We start from the raw sequence: 19,107 nt of genomic DNA, 5'->3' as shown, positions 1-19,107 counted from the left end.
AGCCACAAATTAACTGTTATTCCGATCTTCTAACCACAGGATCTGCGGCGAGCTGCGCCAACTGCGCCATGGGTAACAAACTGAGCTGCTCCTGTGCCCCGCTGATGCGCAAGGCTTATCGCTACGAGGATTCGCCCTGGCAGAGTTCCCGCCGCCGCGATGGCCATCTACTGAGGTGCGTCCGGGTGCTGAACTCTACTCCTATCCGCCGACCCGACTGACTACAAATCGGTTTTTTTTTTGTTTGTCCCTTGACTGCCGAAACGGGGCTAAAAGCAACCATCATCAACCGCCACTACCAACAACTGAACCACAATTGAATTCGCTCTTTCGATAACTTTTTTCCAAACCAACTAATTGTGTTCTTCTTCTGGTTTTTCTTTCTTTCACAAAAAAATGATTACTAAAATCGAAAAAAAAAATATATATATATAAACACCTCAAAACCACACACAACAAATTGATGTCACAACAACTACAACTACAACCAAATGTATCCTGCTTCAACTTTTCCTTCCTACCTACGACTGCAACAACTACAACTACAACTACAACAACCAACCAACTATAACAACAATGCGTTTCTTTGTTTTCCCAATTTTCCTCTCCAAAAACCCAACCTTCAAAAAAAAAATCTATTGTTCGGTGCACCAAATCAAATCCTAAAATTCAAATTGGATTTACAACAACTGCCAATCCATTGTTGAAACTTAATTAACCAACGATAGTTCGTTCAGGTTGTGGGCTGAGGTCTTCCATGTGTCCGCCAGTGGCGCCGGCACCGTCAAGTGGCAACAAGTGTCCGAGGATTTGGTTCCTGTGAACATCACCTGCATTCAGGACTCGCCCGAGTGCATCTTTCACATCACCGCGTACAACAGTCAGGTGGACAAGATACTCGATGTGAGACTTGTGCAGCCAGGTGAGTGCACATTGCTCCAACTCTCCAGCACCCAGGCCCCAGCAATCTCCCACTCCACCATCCTCCATCTCCTTTCTAGGCACACGCATTGGCCAGGCCTCGGAATGTTTTGTCTACTGGAAGGACCCCATGACCAACGACACTTGGGGCCTCAACTTTACGTCGCCCATCGATGCCAAACAGTTCCGCGAGTGCTGTGTAAGTATTCTCTTACGGTCTGGCCGCAAGCCCAGCCTTAAAAAAAAAAACATGCGACAAAGCGTCAAAAATATATTTGATAAAAAAAAAAAACAAAAAAAAAAACAGCCAAAGAAAAAACAAAATCGAAATTAAATTCAAACCAACCTCAACTGATACCGATACCGAAAAACCTCAGCCACCCACCAACTAATACAGCAACACTAACAGAGGTCTGGCGGCGAGCTATAATCATGCCCGCCAGCTGGAGCACTCAGCTGAGCCACCACCACCATCCCCACCAGAACCAGAACCAAGTACCAAGTACCACCGAACCAAGTCAGAAACCAAAGAACCAACCACCCAAGCATATACACCCACATAACACATTCACACACTCAGACACACCAAGACAACGAGAGTTCCAAGATGCTGGCGATGGCGATGACTGGTGATTATGATGATGCCAATGATGCTTAGGGCTGAGAGCCAGTCGATGTTTGATTTGCATACACAAAACACACACACACACTTCTCCCTATCTGTGTACTCGAAAAACATCCATAATCAATCGCTGGGTTCGGTGCAGCCGAAGCACTCGACCAAATCTGAAGATGAAATCATAATTAAGCTCTTCATTCGCCGCTCACAGAGTCACGGTCACTGTCATTGTCACAGTCACACACAAAGTTTATGCCAGGGAAAGTCATAAAGTTACTGAAATAGTAAAAAAAAAAAAAATCAGGCTCTATTTTGATATATAAAAAATACAATTTAAATTAAGTTTAATTTTTAAATGGGGAAATATAATATTTAAAAAGGTTTTAGCTGAATTTTCACTTATAAATTTAGGATTTTGCCATTTCTAAATATTATTTAAGATTATAAATCACTTCTAAAAATGTTAAATTAATTTCCTAAATAATATTTATTAATTAAATGGTGGAAAAAAATATTGAAATATATATTGTTAAAGTTTCACGTATAAATTCATGATTTTGCCTTTTTCAAAAATCAGGAACAGCCTTAAATCACATATAAAAACAGTAAATAAATGTCCCAACTTATATTAAATAATTAAATAGGGGAAAAAATAATATTTAAATGGGAATTAGAAGCTCTCTTAAGATCTGAAAATATATTTAATAAAAATTTAAAAGAGCTAATAGATGAATTAACTTTGTTAAAATCAACGCATAAACCGAGTCACCGTCATCGTCACTCGTCCTAAATCAACGAAACTCACAGAGACACGCACCAAAACATAACTCTTCCTTGTACTCGCTAATTAGTTGATAAAAACCTGACGATTTTATATAAATTGGTTTGCTGAAAATTGATACAAATTCTTGTTTCTTTTTTTTTTTTTTAATTCTATTTAGTTTTATGTGCATTTTTTCTTGGTTACTAGTTGAACCCTATAAAAATTTGGCCAAGTAAAGTAATTGTAGTATAAATGTAGAGACACACTCACACACATATATCAACACACAGCACAAAAACAAAGACATGCACTGGAAGAAAAACAATTGAGGGAAAACTCATTAAGAAATAGTCAGAAATTGAGGAAAAAATTTGAGATTTCAAGAAGTTTCTGTCCGTTAAAAGCCTTTTTAATAACCCAAGATCTTGTATATATTTAAAGTAAATAAATCTAAAAATATTGTAAATAACAACCTCAGTTCTTGCTATACAAAATTGTAAACAATTAAAATATGAACTTAATTTCTGACCTGCCATCTCAAGAACCACACCTCAGACTCCAACTCAAACCCCATCTATGTACACACGCCCACCACATATGCCTATTAATATATAGACTCTAATATTATGTAGTCAAACATGCTCTGTCTGGACTAGCCAAGTCTAATAATTGTTTCGTTTTCTTTTCTTACTTTGCGCATCATTTGTTGCAGGTATCTTACATTGTAAAAAAATACGTTAGTATCGCTTCATATTATTTCTTCTCACAGTGTACACCCACACAGCCAACAACTAATTCCTGTCCTTTGAGAGAAAGAAAGAAAGATAAAGTTTAACTATGTGTAGTTCCCCTCTAAGAATCTCTGTTCGTTCCATCCTCTGTTCCACGGTCACTGGGCATGAGTTTAAGATCCTTCCATAAGTGTACACCGAAAACACACACACACCGAACATAATGAGTGTCGTATTTGTTGTAACTTTTCTGCTCTATGTGTGTCCACCAATCCACTGCCACTATGAACCACCCTACCACCCCAGCTCCACCCTCACCTTACGGTGCTCACCTGGAGCTACCGGTCCCAGGACTCATTTGTAAATGTGACTCATCCAAGTGCAAAGATGAACAGCGGAAACTATCCGATAAAACCGAACATTCGACACCGAACTCAGACAGACACACGACACATACACCACACACACACACGACACACACACCACCCACACACACACTAAAATTTGTTAAATATATTTATATTATATATTCTTTCATTTCTTTTTCTCTCTTCTAATCATTTTTCGAAATCATTATCGAAACACGCCAAACTCAAAATACTGAAAAAATCCTTCGAAATATTTCATTTTTAATGCATTTCATTTCGTACTTCAATTCGAAACATTTTCAAAAACAACCGATACCTAAAAACCGACGGATATTTCTTTCGAAATTTATGCTAAAAAAAAAATAATATATATATATAAAACACAACAAACAAAACTCAACAACAACTCAACTTACAACAACAATACCAAATAACCCCGAATAATAAACATTCTGAATGTACACCATGATTCTCTCTGAAATCTATTCTATATATGAACCCCGTTTTCCCCCCTCTTCGAAATGCTTTTATTATCTCTAACAATAATTTTATTTAACTCTAAATATATATTTATGTATGTATAAATATATTTTCAAATCGATTCGTTTGCATTTCACGTGTGCCATAAACCAAAATCAAAACAAAATTTACGAAACAATTGAAAATATTAAATATAAAATATTAAATGAATGTGTAAATTGAAATGAACTTAAAATTTTTAATTGAACAAACGACAAATTCGATATATGAATAATGTATAAATAAAACTATGGAATTGTACAAATGAAAATGCAAAAGAAAAACGCAAAACGCTTTAAAACAATCGCACGTATCCTCTACTACAATACCGTTACCTATCCCCTACAATCCGTTTCCGACGAGCCCTAATCCGATCCCGAACCCGACCCAGAACCCAATATCCCTATCAATCCCCTCCCACTCCCAGATCCCATGCCAGTGGGCGGTTTACGAATCGAAACAATTTTCAAAAATCAAAACCAGTATCACTCCAGAGAGAGCTAGAGTTAGACAGAGTCAGAGTTAGTGAAAGATATATTCTTGGAGCATCATTTATCGCCTCGAAGGCGGCTTCCATTGAGGTTTCTGAAACCAAATCGAATCCAAGCTAAAGGAACTTAGATATATATTCTATATATATATATATACCCAAGCCACGCACATGCTTACAATAAATTGTTGAGAGTTAACCCCCCCCAAAAAGCCAAATCAAAATGGAATTCTAGAATCAAGTTTGTATAATCAAAAGCAAATGTTAACGTTAGGCTAAGTCAATGGCTATATAGAACCACTTATTAACTTGCGCCGAGCGCTGTTAGAGGATAATTCGGAGATCCTAAATACAAAATAAATATATTACTAAAACTATAACTATCCAAGAAAATGTTCGTTGTGTCCCCCACACACACACACTGCTACTCTAATGCTATCGAAACTACTCCGTATCCTTAACCGTATATTTCTTATATCCGCTTTCACTATCTAGATATTGTAGAAAAAGGCTTTCAGCACTTAAAGTCAAGCTTCAATCTTAGAACTCTTCTTCCTGCACCTTCTATATGTACCACTACTGCTGCTCTCTTAGACGTTCTCTAAGATATTTCAGAACACACAACTATCTAACACTGACACGCCAGTTTCGCCGGGCTGATCCCTCAGATCTCAGCCTGGGCCTGGGCTTCAATTCTCCCCCGAGAGAGCTTCCTTCTTAGGAGAGAGAGACAGTGAGAGAGAGAGATTGAGTAGAAAAGAGGAGAAACCGCACACACAGAACCTTGTTATCCCAATCAACTAACCTAATGATAGTGCGACGTTTTACAGTCGCCTTCTTTCAAATTTTCACGAAAGGCCTCGTCGTCGTACTCGCTGAAACTGGACCCCCCCGGCAAGGGCAAGGTGAAGGCCAAGCGAAAGCCACTCAGCACTCCGGCGTCGCCGTCGCGCGTCCGCCAGGAGCCCCAGTGCACCTGCATGTCCGCGGAGCAGTATGCGCGCCTGCGAACCGATCCCCGTGTTAGAGGTGAGAACTAACTACAACTACTACAAAAGACCTACAAAAAACACACACACAAGTCCAAGTTTTCCCTAAGCAAAACAAAGCCAAGTCCTGTGTGTAAGCAGGGCCGCCCCTTTGAAGCCTTTTTTTCTTTTCCTTTGCCACTCGAAACTACTCAAAAAAAAACTCCAATACTCCGAGCTTAGCGACTAGGCGACCAGATCCACCGCATCCCCACCCATCAAAACTCACCGCCATCCTCGTTGCAGGTTCATCCACTTTGCCGCGAAATGTCGGCTCGCACAGGATCAGCGACCATGTCGATGGCCAGCAGCAGGTGGGCGGCGGCAAGGTGGTCAGCGCCGTGAGCAGCACCTCGCTTTACGACAACGTGGCCAGCGGTGGACCAGGAACAGCCCAGGGAGCCGGTAAGACCTGCAAGATCCCTAAGAGAATCTATGTTAACTTCTCCTCCTTAATCCCTAGAAACCCTGCCCCGCATGAAGGGCAGCCAGCAGGATAGACAGGATGTAAGCAATGCTGGAGTAAACACCAACACTCCTGGCGTGATTGTCACTGGAGTGGGTAATGTGGGCTCCGACATGTGTGGCCAGAATCATGTGGGCTCCCAGGTGGGCAGTGATGACCCTGCCTCGTGCCAAATGGACATGGATCTATCCAAGAGCGAGGGCACACAGGCGGGCGGTGGCTTGCACCAGAGCGTGGGCACATGCACCTCCTCTTCCAAGGGTACAGGCACTCGCAACAAGGATTTTGGCGATGATATGGTTAGTTTATAGTGAATTTTGAGAATTATGTACACAGAGTGAAATAGTTGGTATAGTAAATAGTAATTGTAAAATTCTTGAACTTCTCAATCATCTTTTTCTCATTGTGTAAAAAGAATACCAAAGTCCCTACTTACCTTCTAACAAGGCATTTGTGTGGCAGTTAGATTAGATTTTCAGCTGGAAATCATTTGAAAGCAAATTCTGTGAACATAATTCTAGACCCTCTATTACCTCCTCATCATTTTGAGGAAGCCAAACGAGCTATCCTCACACAATGTCCAAAACAAACCAAACCAAACTGTAGCCAATTTTCGCTCTTACTCCTCCACAGACACGCGACGGGCACTCGCACGACATGCACCAGCATAATGTAATCAACAACAATACCCGGCGGAAGACCAAGAGCACCGAGGACATGAACGTGGACACCAGCACCCTGAAGCGTATGCTGAAGCCGATGCCCAGCACCGAGTCGCCGGTGACCTCGCCCGAGATGGGCCGACGGCGTTATAACTACTACAACGCCAATGCGGCCCAGACCCTGGGCCATCCGCCGCACATGCACCAGCACGGCATGGGCATGGGCATGGGCATGGGCGGGGGCATGGGAGGAGGCGGCGGTGGCCATCACCTCATGAACAACAATACGATGGGCCGGGCCAGCAGTCAGTCGTCGCGCTTCTCCGGCTCGAGGTGGGTGTACGGGAGTTTAGTGTTTACTAAAGGGATGTGAATCGTTGAACGGGTTTTCTTTTTGTTTTACGAATATTTGGTTCTTTAAAAGAATTTTATTTGAATTTATAATCCAGTTTTTGTTTATTTTTTTAAATATTATAATTATATTTAAAATTACCTTTAAAAAACAAGCAAACCATTGAAAGATTAAGTTGAAATCGTATTTGAAATCCCGCTTTCATTTCCGTTCAGTGGTTCCAGAAAACATGTATTACTTTCTTAAAGAATTAAGAATTGTGCTCTATAATAATTAAACCCACTTCCGCCCAGGTCTTCCCATGAAATCGGACGCGGCTATCCGCCGCGTAATCTCTACCTGGAGCTGGAGCGGGAACGGAGCTGCATCGAGGGCTCGCCGCCCTCGGACAATGTAATGTTTGACAACCAGTGCTACGCCACCACACCAAGCTCAAGCAATGGCAATTCGGATCAGGATCAGTCCTACGGCCAGCAGCAGTCCTCGGGTCAGCAACAGCAGCAGCAACAGCATCAGCAGCACGGCCAGCATCAGCAGCATCCACAGCAGGGACCGCCGCAGCGGTCATCGCGGCATCATCCCCAGCATCACCATCAGCAGGCTCCGAATGTTACCCCCACTCCGGGTAGCCCCACTTCCCGGCTGCTCCTGGAGTACGAGATGCATCTGAGGAACACTCTGGCCAAGGGAATGGACGCCGAGTCGTATAGCTTGCACACCTTCGAGGCGCTCCTCTCGCAGAGCATGGAGAATCTGGGTGAGTTGCTCAGTAGGTTCTCCCTTTTGGTTTAGGCCATGTTTTAGTTAACTTTTCATTTAACTTCCGTTCTCTCGTTGTTGTTGTAGCTGAGCGTTTCGTTTTCCTCTTTTCCGCTTCGCTTAATTGAATTTCTTTTTTAATTAGCTTTTGGGGTAGCGAAATTCCCTTTGAAAAAAAGAGGGAAACATTGTGTTCCACTGGTATATCAACCTGTCTGTCAGTCAGTCAATCGAACCCATGTCAGTGGCCTAATCAAGTCAGGTGTTTCCTCGGTGGTGGATTGGTGGATTGCCATTGCAAATGGGAATGGGTTGATAATCTGATTAAATGGGAGAATGAGAATGTTTAGCGGAAAAGGAATGTTGTAATTGAAGAGGATTGGTTAGGGAATGGGAATAAAATAAAGAATGCTTTTGGGGAAAGAGAAAGGCAGCTTTCTGAGAGCTTTAAATGTGTTATTTTATTCCTGAAACAATATAAATACGTAAAAGTTTAAGTTAAAACAATTTCTGGGGACTTAAAATCTCTTAATATGGTGTCTAAATGTATGAAATCAATTGAAAATGAAAGGTTTTCATCGCTTATCTATTTACTTTTCAAGAAGTCTAAGTGTGTAACAATAATTTCTTAACTTACACATGCAATGCCAATAATTTATTACTAATTTGCTTAACTCTTTGCTCTAATTTACGTTGCCATAATACTTAAATATATATTTCTACCTAATATATACCTTTAAAAAATACATACCTAAATGCTATCCACGTCACGCCATAAAATGCTCCATTATCCATTACTCTCCTCTCCATTGCCCACCGACACATCAACAACTAAATCAACAACCAACCAATCAACAACCAACAACAAATGAACAACACCTCCAACAACTAAATCAACACCAATTATCTCAACCAAACTCAACAACCATCATCAGAATTCGCTGAAAGCCTACCCGGATCGAACCAGCGCAGCCCATATCCACTTCGTAGGCGTAAGTAGTTCCATTCCAAGTCCGCACAATCTCTTCCAGATTCAATAATCCTGCTTATACTCACCCAATCTCGAACTCAACATCGGCATCGACATCTATATCGATCTCGATCTTTGATGCGAATTGAATGAAATTGCCTGCCTGTCTTAGCTTTTTGGAATGCCTTCAATTAGGATGGAATTTATTTATGTGTGAAACTAATCTTAAAACTTTTTGGTATATCCTTTTCCTAGCCAATTCAAAATCTTCCACGTTGCCATTGCCACCACATCGACCATTGTCCACAATTAGGGACAAGGAAAGGGATCGCGATCGCGATGGTTACTACAGCGATCGCAACGAGTTGATACGGGAAAGGGAACGCGAACGCGATCGTGGCTATTTATCGGATCATAATGCCAGGTAAATAGTTATTAATAACATTTCAAGGGAACTATTAGTTAATTTCCCTCAATCTCTTGTTAGTTTCTCCAATTCGCGTTGCGCCTCTTGCATTGGCGAATCGGCCCGGGCCCAGTGGTTCCGTCACTCGGATGGCTGGCGTTCCGGCAGCTCAACCATTGGCTCCGGTTCGGGTCACGGCATGATGGCCCAGCAGGTTCCTGGTTCCGGGCACAAGCGATCGCCCTGGGACTCGTTGCCATCCTTGCGGCAGGATAGCAGCCTTAATGATTCGGGCTACAAGAGCGCACGTGCCGATTCACTAGAGCAACGGTGCGTATTAGTAATGTTTATGAATTGAAAAAGAAATGTAAATTTAATTTTAAAAGTATCAAAGAGTAGGTCAACAATTAAAATGTATTAATAAATTAAATTTATGAATTAAAATAACAATTTGTTCACTAAATTTCAAGGAATTCAAATGTTCTGTTAAAATTTTTGAAGCTTACAATTATTTGTTTATTTTCTAACCTTAATTATTTCTTTTTCAGCGCCGAATTCATTCGTCAAGATAGTTTGCGATCGGAGTATTTAAGTGATCGCGAGTCACGCTACGGAATTGTTCAACAGGCTTCCATTGAGAGCACTGATTCGAGGATGTGCTATTTGACTTCATCAGAGGTGAGTGTCCTTCGATGAAGGCTATTTTTTAATAATTTTAATACTTAATGTATGTATGTAATTGGATTTTGTGAAAAAGGAAGAGTTGATTGAAAAGGATCCTACTTTATTCATGATTTATTATGTGTATCCTTAAGCGATAAATGAAAGGAATTTTATTTAAATTTAGACGGTGCCTTTTTTTTTTGTATTTCGTTTTTATAAGCTAAATGATATGTACAATTTTCTACTGAAAACTCAAATAATATTACCATGATTGCTTGTCTAAACATAATTTTTAAAGGATATATAATAACCTGCATATATTTTCTGATAAACTTTCATGATTTTATTTTACTTAGAAATTTTAGATTTATTTTAAATACAATTTAGAAATACTTTTCAAAACCTATTGAAATAATTCCATTTTAACTCAAAGATTAAAATTCTAGTAAAATATATTTTGTATATGACAATGCCAGGTATTTTTTCATATTTGCAAATTGGTTAATAATATTATTTTACTATTCAATATATGTGCATCTTTATCCAAATTCCATTTTAAAAATATCTTATTTTGTATTTTACAATTTAAATTCTTAGAATTTATCTTAAACCTTGAGTAACCCTTTCTTCACCTGAAGAAAATGTCAAATAAAACTTAAAATGAGTTATGTCTTATAAATATTTGATAGCTAGAAAAGAAAAATTGTAATCCCCTGCTGCTGGCCTCTCCCACATAAATATTACATTACTCACTTTTGGGTAAACTTCCACATTCCTCAGTGCTCAGTCAAAATGGACTCTTCTGCAATATGTAATTTCCCCCCCACTCACCGTGTTTCCCTTCTTTTCTACTGAAAATGCAATTTCTTTAGCCGAATGTTCGGCATCCGTCATAAGCCAGCATCCGACATCAATTGCTTTGCTCGCATCCAAATTCAAATTCTCGTTTGTGGGCGGGTACCACTGCCACATCCTCTACATCTCCGTGTTCTCCCTGCTCCGTGCCCTCTGACCCCTGTGCTATTTATAGAGACCCAACTGGGTCAACAGTGGCAACAGTAGCTGTAACAGTAACAGCCGCAACTCCTCTACCTTTTAAATGTTACGCTCAAGCCGCTGTTAGTTGAGCAGGCTTCTTTGATGACACACACACACTACACCTATATATTTAAATATATATATATTTATAGAGGGACACACGGTGTACACATAAATATATGCCTCTTATATATGTATTTGCTTATTCAAAGCCCCCGATATGAGAAGGGAAAGTCAACTGCAGCATAAATGATATTTTTAGTTGCAGCCCCAAAGCTGACCCAGTTTACGTTGATTAAAAACAAACTGCCATACACACACACACACACAGACACACTCGAACACCTAAGAGCAAAGCGAGAGCGAGCATAGAGATGTAAGGACTTTCTCCCGCAACTCCCCGGGATGATGATAGATGGCATTGCCACTGATGACTACGACTATGATGATGATGATGAAGATGACGATGACGATGATAGAGCTTTCCGCTAGATGACGCCTCCTCCTCTGGCGTGGGCGTGGCACTTGCATATTAATTGGCCACTCGAGAAATTTGTCTAGTTAGTGCCAAATTTATATGTCGCCTTGACACTAATGAGCCCTGCAACTTTACTCCTATTCCCGCTGCCCCGGCCCGGGTGCCTTGCATCATTGGTCTTGGCTTGGGGGATGTGCGCGGAGGCGGATGAGCGATTTCCATCGTTACACTGACACACAAATGGGAGAGCAGAAGAAAGCAAGTCCCGGCTTCAGACGCTGGTTACAGACTCTCTCTGGTTGTGGCTCTCTTTGGCTTTAGCTCTCTCTCTCTCTCTGAATGTAAATTCCCTCTCTCCGCCAGATGGCCTTTTCCAGCTTTTTTGCAGCGGCGCATGCGCTCTGGCTGCTCGCTCTTGGCGGCCTTCCAGCTGCCCTTCCAGCAGCACTGGCACTGCTACAGCGAAAGCTTCTCTTCGTCAGACTCGTCCGCTTTCGCATGGTATTCTCTAATTTTCTCGGCTTTCCTCGGCAATTTCCCAGCCGCCGTACGCTCCACTCCGCATTTTCCGCTGTCATTGCTGCTCTGCTCCGCTGCTGTTTTGCTGTTTTGCTGGCGCTGCGCTAACTTTTGCTCTGTCGTTTTATAATCAACCGAAATTCGGTGTGGTGTTGTTGATGTGTATGGATGGGTGTGTGTGTGTGTACGAGCGACGTGCATGTGTGTGGGTGCGCGTGCCAGATTTGCAACTAACGAAAATATTGCAATAAATAAAGTTGCGGACTCGAAGCGGAGTGCTGCCTGTCACAGCCGCCGCCGCCGCCGCCGCCGAAGCGATGGAAAATTGTGTATAAAAAATTGTTTTAAAATTCAGCGAGCAAAGTGAGCCCGCAGTAACTGCAAAAATTCTCTCGCAAAAGCGTGTGTGTGGATGTGCTCCGCTCGAAAGTATGCAACGTGAGGAAAAATTCGCTTTATTGCAATTTTGTAGAACGTGAAAGACAGGCAAGCGAAAAGCAGCCAGCAGCAGCAGCCGAAGCAGAAGCCTCCTAAGGCAACAACAATAGCAGCAGCATCAGCAACAAACTCAACGCGACAATAATAATAACAATAAAAGAAGGAGCCGAGCTACAAGCACGTTAAGCAAGTAAATGTCAATAAAGAGTGTATGTGTGTGTGTGTGTGACCGAGTGTTTTATGTGCCTGTGTGTCAAGCTGCGATTAAGCATTTTGTTAATCTCCCCTAAGACCAGCTCAAGCAGCTCGCTTTTCCCCAAAATGAAAACCCCAGCAGCTCATTTGTTTTCACATGATACTTTGGTGGCAATTAAAAATAAAACCAGCCGCAAACACTGACGCACACGCACACGGCACACAGTGCGTATGCGTAATATTGTGGCGTATGCGTGATGTGAGCACAAATCTCAGCCTAATGCAGCTCTGTTCAGGCCCAAACAATTAGGCCCGGTAGCCGACACCGACACTATTGGTAGTATCGACACACAAACACACGCACAAAAAACTAAGCACAAAGAACTGTGGCCAAGATGGAAAATAGAGCAAAAAGTGGTCAATTCCAAATGCGATTAAGCGCTGAAGCCACGTTTTCTTCGTTGCCGTCACGTGTGTGTGTGTGTGTGTGTGTATAATGCAAGTGTGTGCTTGTGTGTTATGTTTTGATAAGCCCAGTCGCAAGTTTTGCACTACAAATGTGTGGCGTGTGAGTGTTTGTGGCCGCCGGCTTGGTTGTTGAGAGTGTGTGTGGTGTGGTGTGGTCTTTCTATGGCTGCCCCATTGATAAATAACGATGATGATAATGGTAATGATGAAGCCATTAGATAAATTGTATGGAAATGTGGTCGTGGAAAGAGTTGGCTGTGCCAAAAAGGTTTACTATTCCCTACTACTATTCCCCATTGAATCGAATTTCGAATGCTAAGCCGGCGGAAGCCCTGGCCATTAGTCCTGCCTTAGCTGCGAGGCACGTTTATGTGTTAGCCAGGCTCTACTGTATCGGGGGTGCTGAGCAAACAGGGCTAAAAGTGCTGGGCTATGTTTGAATAATGTAAATCGGCTGCCTGCTGCCAGAGCCTTAACATGCCGCTGAAAGCTTCGTGAAAGCTCTGCTGTTAAGTGACCGAGGACCGAGAGCAGGGAACGGGAACGGGGGAAAAGCAGGATGCTGGCTGCGTCCTTTGAGGGGGACTTAAAAGCTTTGCGCTGTCCACAGGATGTGGTGCGGGGGTCGCTACCGATGCCGCCGCCACTGTTAAGCTCCTTTTGAGCCCCTGTAATGGGAGATCCTTGTTCACTGGTGGGGGGGGGGGCCGGAGTGTTCGTGCCAGTTGATGAATTTTCAAGAGGATTCGCCTCGGCTCCGGCTGCCCCTCTTTCCCCTTTTAATTGTGCATTTTTGATACAATTTGCGTGTGCCCACTTCATCAATGACATGATGGCCAGTGTCATCATTACCAGCTGAAATATTGAGCAGGCAACGGCCACGAGATGATTGCTTTTCGAGGCATTTTTCCACTGGTTTGGCTTGGTCCTGGACTGGTATGGTCTGGTTTGGTCCTTCAGTTTGTCCATTCAGTCGAAAATAGTTTTTCTGCTGATAATATAATTTGACTAAACTGTCAGCTCATTGTGTGCATTCAACAATTTTTCACCAACTTTTTATGACACTTTGGCAGGCACAACTTTTTTCAATCCATTTCCCCCTTTAGCTTCTTTTTTTTACAATTTTTTTTTCGGGTTGAATTGAATGATAAAGTTTTGGGGGAGCTGCCAGCAACGGGTATTGATTACAACTTTTGCATTTGGCATTCAGCTCGATTGGCTTAATGAGCTTGCATAATTTAAAGTACTTAAATATTAACAATATTGACATTCGCTTTATTTGCATTTATCCTGGAGGGGTGGAGAGGGACCGGAAACGGACGAGTCCCCGGGCAGCTCGCGGATATCGAAATGATCAATCAAATTGATTAATTACCCCCCATGAAGCAACACCAAATTGAACACATTTTAAATGCGTGGCAAGACATTAATTTATGCGACTTTGTGGTTTTTCTGACTGATAACCGAAGGGAGCTGCCCAAAGGAAAGCCTGAAAAAAGGAAGGAAGCAAAAGAGGATGACATTCATTAGGCTAAGAACAGCTATCGAAAAAAGGACCTGCGAGGGAGATTTAGAAAGGGAAACACAAAAAAAAAACACTGTGTAAACACATAAGCCACTTTGGCCGGTTTAGGATTCAGCCCGCATTCTCGCTCTCTCTCTGCTCATTAGCTTTGCCTTCTTATCGGAGATGACTGCTCGGGGAATTCCCTTTTTAATTTTGTTTAATTTTCATTTTCGCACCTTTTTTCGTGTCGCTGCTCCACCTCCCACCCACCGTTGGCACATTTCCACCCGCTGATATCATTAGGGCAAATTGATGAGTGCGCTGCCAAACAGCTGAGGCCATGCCACGCAAAAAAACAAAAGCTAAAAACTTTTTACAGCCCCCCTCCCCATTCCCCTCAGGTGTGTGTTTGTGTGTGTGAGAGTGCAAAGGAGGAGGCAGCGGGGGATTCCCCGTGCAACGCTAAATCATTTGGCACAGAGCATTTCAAGCAAATTGACGTAGAGCAGAGCAGGCCAAAGGATAAAGAAGAGCGGGGAAAAGTTACTTGGAAAAAAGGGCTCACACTATGGAAAATTCAACATAAAAATTGAGAAATTTGTCGTTCTTTATCTTTGGTTTATTATTTCTAAAATAAAGGGAAATAATGCCTAAAACCCTTTAAAAATCTTAAAAAATAGGAAACAAGTCAACCTTTTAGGTAATAATATCAAAAAGGCTTAAGAAATACCTACAAAATACTGCCTAGAGTTTCAATTATATTATATTTGTTTGCTTAGATCTTTGATGCTGTCTTTTATTTCTTTAAAACAATCCCATAAATCTACCCCATTTCCGAAATTAAAAAGAATTTATAAATATTCTCCTAGAATTTCTACCCTTTTTGCTGAGTGCAACCAAGAAACAGAGATGTTCAAACGTGGAAATTACAATTTGGCTGAAGACGCAACCTCCAAACCCCTTTCACTCCCCTCTCCTTCTCCTATTCCCCCAGCACGCTTGACATTCCATTGACATTTCAATAAGTGAAGAAACTAATTTTTGTATTACAAGCTTCTCGGGGAAAAAGTTTCGCATCTTCAAACTATGGCAAAGACGAAAAAAAAAAATGGAGGGGCAGAAGGAAGGCGGCGAAAAACTGCAATATTAATTTGCAGCGAGTGCATTAGGGCGGAAGGGGAAGGACGTGGCAGGAGGCCCTGAAGGGGGTACTGAATTAAAGAGAAGGTGAGGTGCGGGGGCGGCAGCTAGTATTCTTCTGCTGCTGTCAGCGAAAGTTGGACGTGGACAGTTGGCCAAAGTATTTGACACAAAAATAACAGTTTTCTTATTTGCCGCTGACCAACGAACTGAGTTTTTTCCTCATTTCTTCATCTAGACGGGGTTTTTTTTTTAGTTTTTGCCACGTACATATTTCTGGTGCAAAGTTTGGAACTAAGTTCCATCCTCTTCTGCTGGTTTTTTTTTTTTTTTCTCTTAAATAGTTGGACAGAAGCTCTTCTTTAGCTAGTGAAAGCCAGAGAGAGAGAGAGAGAGTGAGCTGTCAGCTAAAGTTTGCACTCACGCACATATGAGATCCTTTTTTATATATTCCTATTTACGCCGATATTGGATTGGATGTAATACGTGGATGGGATATATTTATAAAGGTTGTATAAGAGCAATTGAAAATATTTAGAGTCTGTTTTTGGAGTGATTTTAAACGTTGGTAATTTTCATAAATACTTCGATATCTATAACTATGTTATTAAATGTATAATTGTAAGAAATTCTAATATTAGATTCAATTTAATAACTTAAAAATTACATTTCATACTGTTAGACCTTTTTTTTTTAGGGATTTCAAAATATTTCACTTCTTTTTATTTTGGCCCTTCGAGCTGTGTACTTTTTATACATTAAATTAAACAATAATTACCTTTAATAAAAACATGTAATAAAATTTTTCACAGCTCATTTTTTGTAAATTTAAAACTTAAAAATTTTTCCATTTTTCTTTGGCTTTCGATAACAATACCATGAGAAGATAACAGGAATGACAAAGCGAATCCTTGGCCACACACTATATGTCATATCTGTCATGAAGTGTGGATATAAACTGCAGCTCGCGTCTGTTCAGTTTAATTTCATCCTTTTTTCCTGCCATCTTCTCTGCCAAATGACATTATGAAATGCTAAAAGCCTTGAGCCAAAACTTGTCCAAAGTACGAGTAAGGGCTTGGGTTTTTTGGTTTAACCCAGAAAATCCAATGGGGGGGAGGAAAATGGGAGCTGCCTTGAATTCATTTTCATTTTTCGATAATTCTTTTGGCTGCTGCGGCCGCATGTGGGTGTGTTCGAGTAACACATGGCCAAGTGCCGAGTGCCGAATTCCGAATGTCGAATGTCCATAGTCCGCAGTCCGAGGGAGTGGTCCCTTTATATCCGTTTTGCGGTGGCCAAAAGCTGATCAGAGAGCATCCCAATGCCCGGCCGTTGCAGGCTTATGATGTTTAAGCGCATTTTCCCGAGCCAACCCGAAATAATAAATGGATTCCTTTAAGTCACCCCCTTTGCCGGCCCGCAGAGAGGTGCTCATTAATTGCCCTTGGCTACCGGGATATTGGATACCTGGATACATGGATACCAGGATATCTGGATGCATGGATACCTGGTTGTCTCCGGCTACTTGGGTATAATTTAGGGTCTCTCAACGACTCCATGAGATGCACTCGAAGCCCGGGCGCCTCTGAAAGGGATTTAAAAACACTTACACAACTTTCCACTCACAGTCCTCTCGCCTTAAGTACGCCCGAGAAGTTTCAAGCCCGGCAAATGAAAGAAAAAGCATCCGAGTGCAGAAAAAAGTAAACTTTGCACATCCTTCAAAAGGAGTTGGAAGTACAACTCAGCCGCTTTTCTTCTTTGGCCGTTTGCAAATTTCTGAAAAATTTATAACGCGGTATATCCAAAGGACATTTATGCACTCACTGTTTAAAGAATAATGCTATAAGTCAGACTTGGTGCAATAACTAAGATGAAGCTTCAACTAGTCTACTCTCAATTTCCCATCAAAGAAAATTGATTAATTCATATCTCTTTATAGCATTTACAGTGTTTTCAGCTTGTCATGTTTGAGATTTCTGTGAAAAAGCCCTTATACCAAGACTTGACTTAAACGAAAACCAATGACGCGGGAAAGGAAATCGTGAAGGGGAAGATTTTTCATTTCAGCACTTTAATCGAGAAATACATATAAAATAAAAATGAGAAATTCGGAGAAAGAAATTAAAACCACGTAAGATGATATCTTGGGAAGGCAGGTTAAAAAGAAACATCAATGAGCAGACGAAGGGGAAGAGGGGGTTGTCAGGAAGAGTCCTGAAATTGGGCAGGAGGAAATAGCACTTTTGCACGCACACACACACATGGCTCTCTCTCTCAAGTGCAAATCAAGTTAACCGAATAAAAAGCCGCTTCCTGGCTGCCATTTGGCTTGTTTCGGCAGGTTTTCGCCTCCGTTCGCCTCTTGATTTCTTCCTTCCTGCTGGGGAACAGGTCCTGAAATGGCAAACGATGTCGTTCCGTTACGTTTTCTTTCTCGTTTCGTTTGCGTTTGCGTTTGCCTCCATGTCAAAAGATTATACTCGCGCAGTCATAAAAAATAATAAAATGTGCAAAAAACGCACAACTACCGACCGGGATAAGTGTGTGTATGTGTGTGTGTGTGTGGGTTGTTGGCTGTGGGTTATGGGTGGTGTATGGCAACACATGAGCGCACACGCGGGCCCTTTACCCTATCCCCTTTGACATCCCCCCGCACGCATTTCTTTGTGTGTAACATGTAAATGTCGTTTCGGCATTCGCGCATTTTAAGCCGCCATCCCACAACTGCTCAGCACCTCACAACTCACCTGGCACACACTCAAAGAAATTTAGGTATTATTTTCCACATTAAAACCTTGGAAAACTAGTCCTTAAATGTCCCTAAAATTCTTACAAACGGCTACCTTTTTTAATAAACTTAAACAGGATAATATTAATTGTATCAAAAGGAACAAATACCTTAAGTAGACAACAGTTTTGCCTTGTGCACCTGAGCAGGTGTCAGCAGAAGGGTGAAAGCCGGTAGAAGGGCAGAAGGACAGAAGCTGGAAATGCGACCTTCTTCACCTCGACAGCTTCGACAGCGGCAGCAGTTTCTCAGGCCTCATTTTGGCACCTCTACAGCTCTTTCCCCCCCTTGCCCGTTTGCTACCCGTAATTGGCATGTGTTCAGCATTTTGTGCGCTTTTCGCACAGTTCGCAGAAATGCCACGCCCCATCCCATGACCCATCCCATCGTCATTTCCGCTTCCGTTTCCCCGTTCCCGCTCCCCGCTCAGATTACCTGGCCGGCAATGGGGCTAAAGATATGAATATAATTAAATGTTACAACTACATATTTGCATCTTTTATAAAGCGATGTTTTCCCGTGCTCAGCCTTTAAGTGGCGGAAGGGGGATGGGTCGGTCCTTTTTGAGGGAATATGGCGAATATCCTTTGAGGTGTTTATGGCCGGGTTGGTGGGGTGGTGGTGGTGAGACAGCCCAGGGGGAATGAAGCCATCAACTAAATTGGCCGCGTCCCCGTCACAAATCTCAAAGAAGAGGGGCCTAAAACTTGAATTCCATTTAGCTTTGCTGTTATTGTCGCCGGTCAACAATTAAGGACAATGACAGCGGCAGATTAGGTCCTTAAGTTGAGAAATTAAGTTGAAATTGAAATG

The 19,107-nt window shown here is 41.8% G+C and overlaps 1 protein-coding gene across 7 annotated transcripts in view; it reads left to right on the top strand.

Annotated features, from left to right (window-relative positions):
- Positions 1 to 64: 64 nt before the first annotated feature.
- The window catches only part of sif (still life), a 100,630-nt gene continuing 81,587 nt past the window's right edge, over positions 65 to 19,107 (top strand). For 3 of the 7 annotated variants that reach the window (XM_041775296.2, XM_041775295.2, XM_070284851.1), the window contains exons 1-11: positions 65 to 175; positions 729 to 922; positions 1,002 to 1,120; positions 5,242 to 5,440; positions 5,686 to 5,844; positions 5,903 to 6,204; positions 6,539 to 6,900; positions 7,213 to 7,676; positions 8,904 to 9,072; positions 9,136 to 9,384; positions 9,603 to 9,732. In XM_041775296.2, coding sequence (XP_041631230.1) covers positions 69 to 175; positions 729 to 922; positions 1,002 to 1,120; positions 5,242 to 5,440; positions 5,686 to 5,844; positions 5,903 to 6,204; positions 6,539 to 6,900; positions 7,213 to 7,676; positions 8,904 to 9,072; positions 9,136 to 9,384; positions 9,603 to 9,732 — 2,454 coding nt within the window. In that variant the 5' untranslated portion in view covers positions 65 to 68. Of the gene's footprint in view, positions 176 to 728; positions 923 to 1,001; positions 1,121 to 5,226; positions 5,441 to 5,685; positions 5,845 to 5,902; positions 6,205 to 6,538; positions 6,901 to 7,212; positions 7,677 to 8,613; positions 8,671 to 8,903; positions 9,073 to 9,135; positions 9,385 to 9,602; positions 9,733 to 19,107 lie in introns of all 7 variants that reach the window. The other 4 variants (XM_041775293.2, XM_041775292.2, XM_070284850.1 and 1 more) reach the window with 4 other exon arrangements.

Source organism: Drosophila kikkawai, chromosome 3L, assembly GCF_030179895.1.
Source record: "Drosophila kikkawai strain 14028-0561.14 chromosome 3L, DkikHiC1v2, whole genome shotgun sequence".
Taxonomy (NCBI): domain Eukaryota; kingdom Metazoa; phylum Arthropoda; class Insecta; order Diptera; family Drosophilidae; genus Drosophila; species Drosophila kikkawai.
This window is presented reverse-complemented; position numbering and strand designations above follow the sequence as displayed.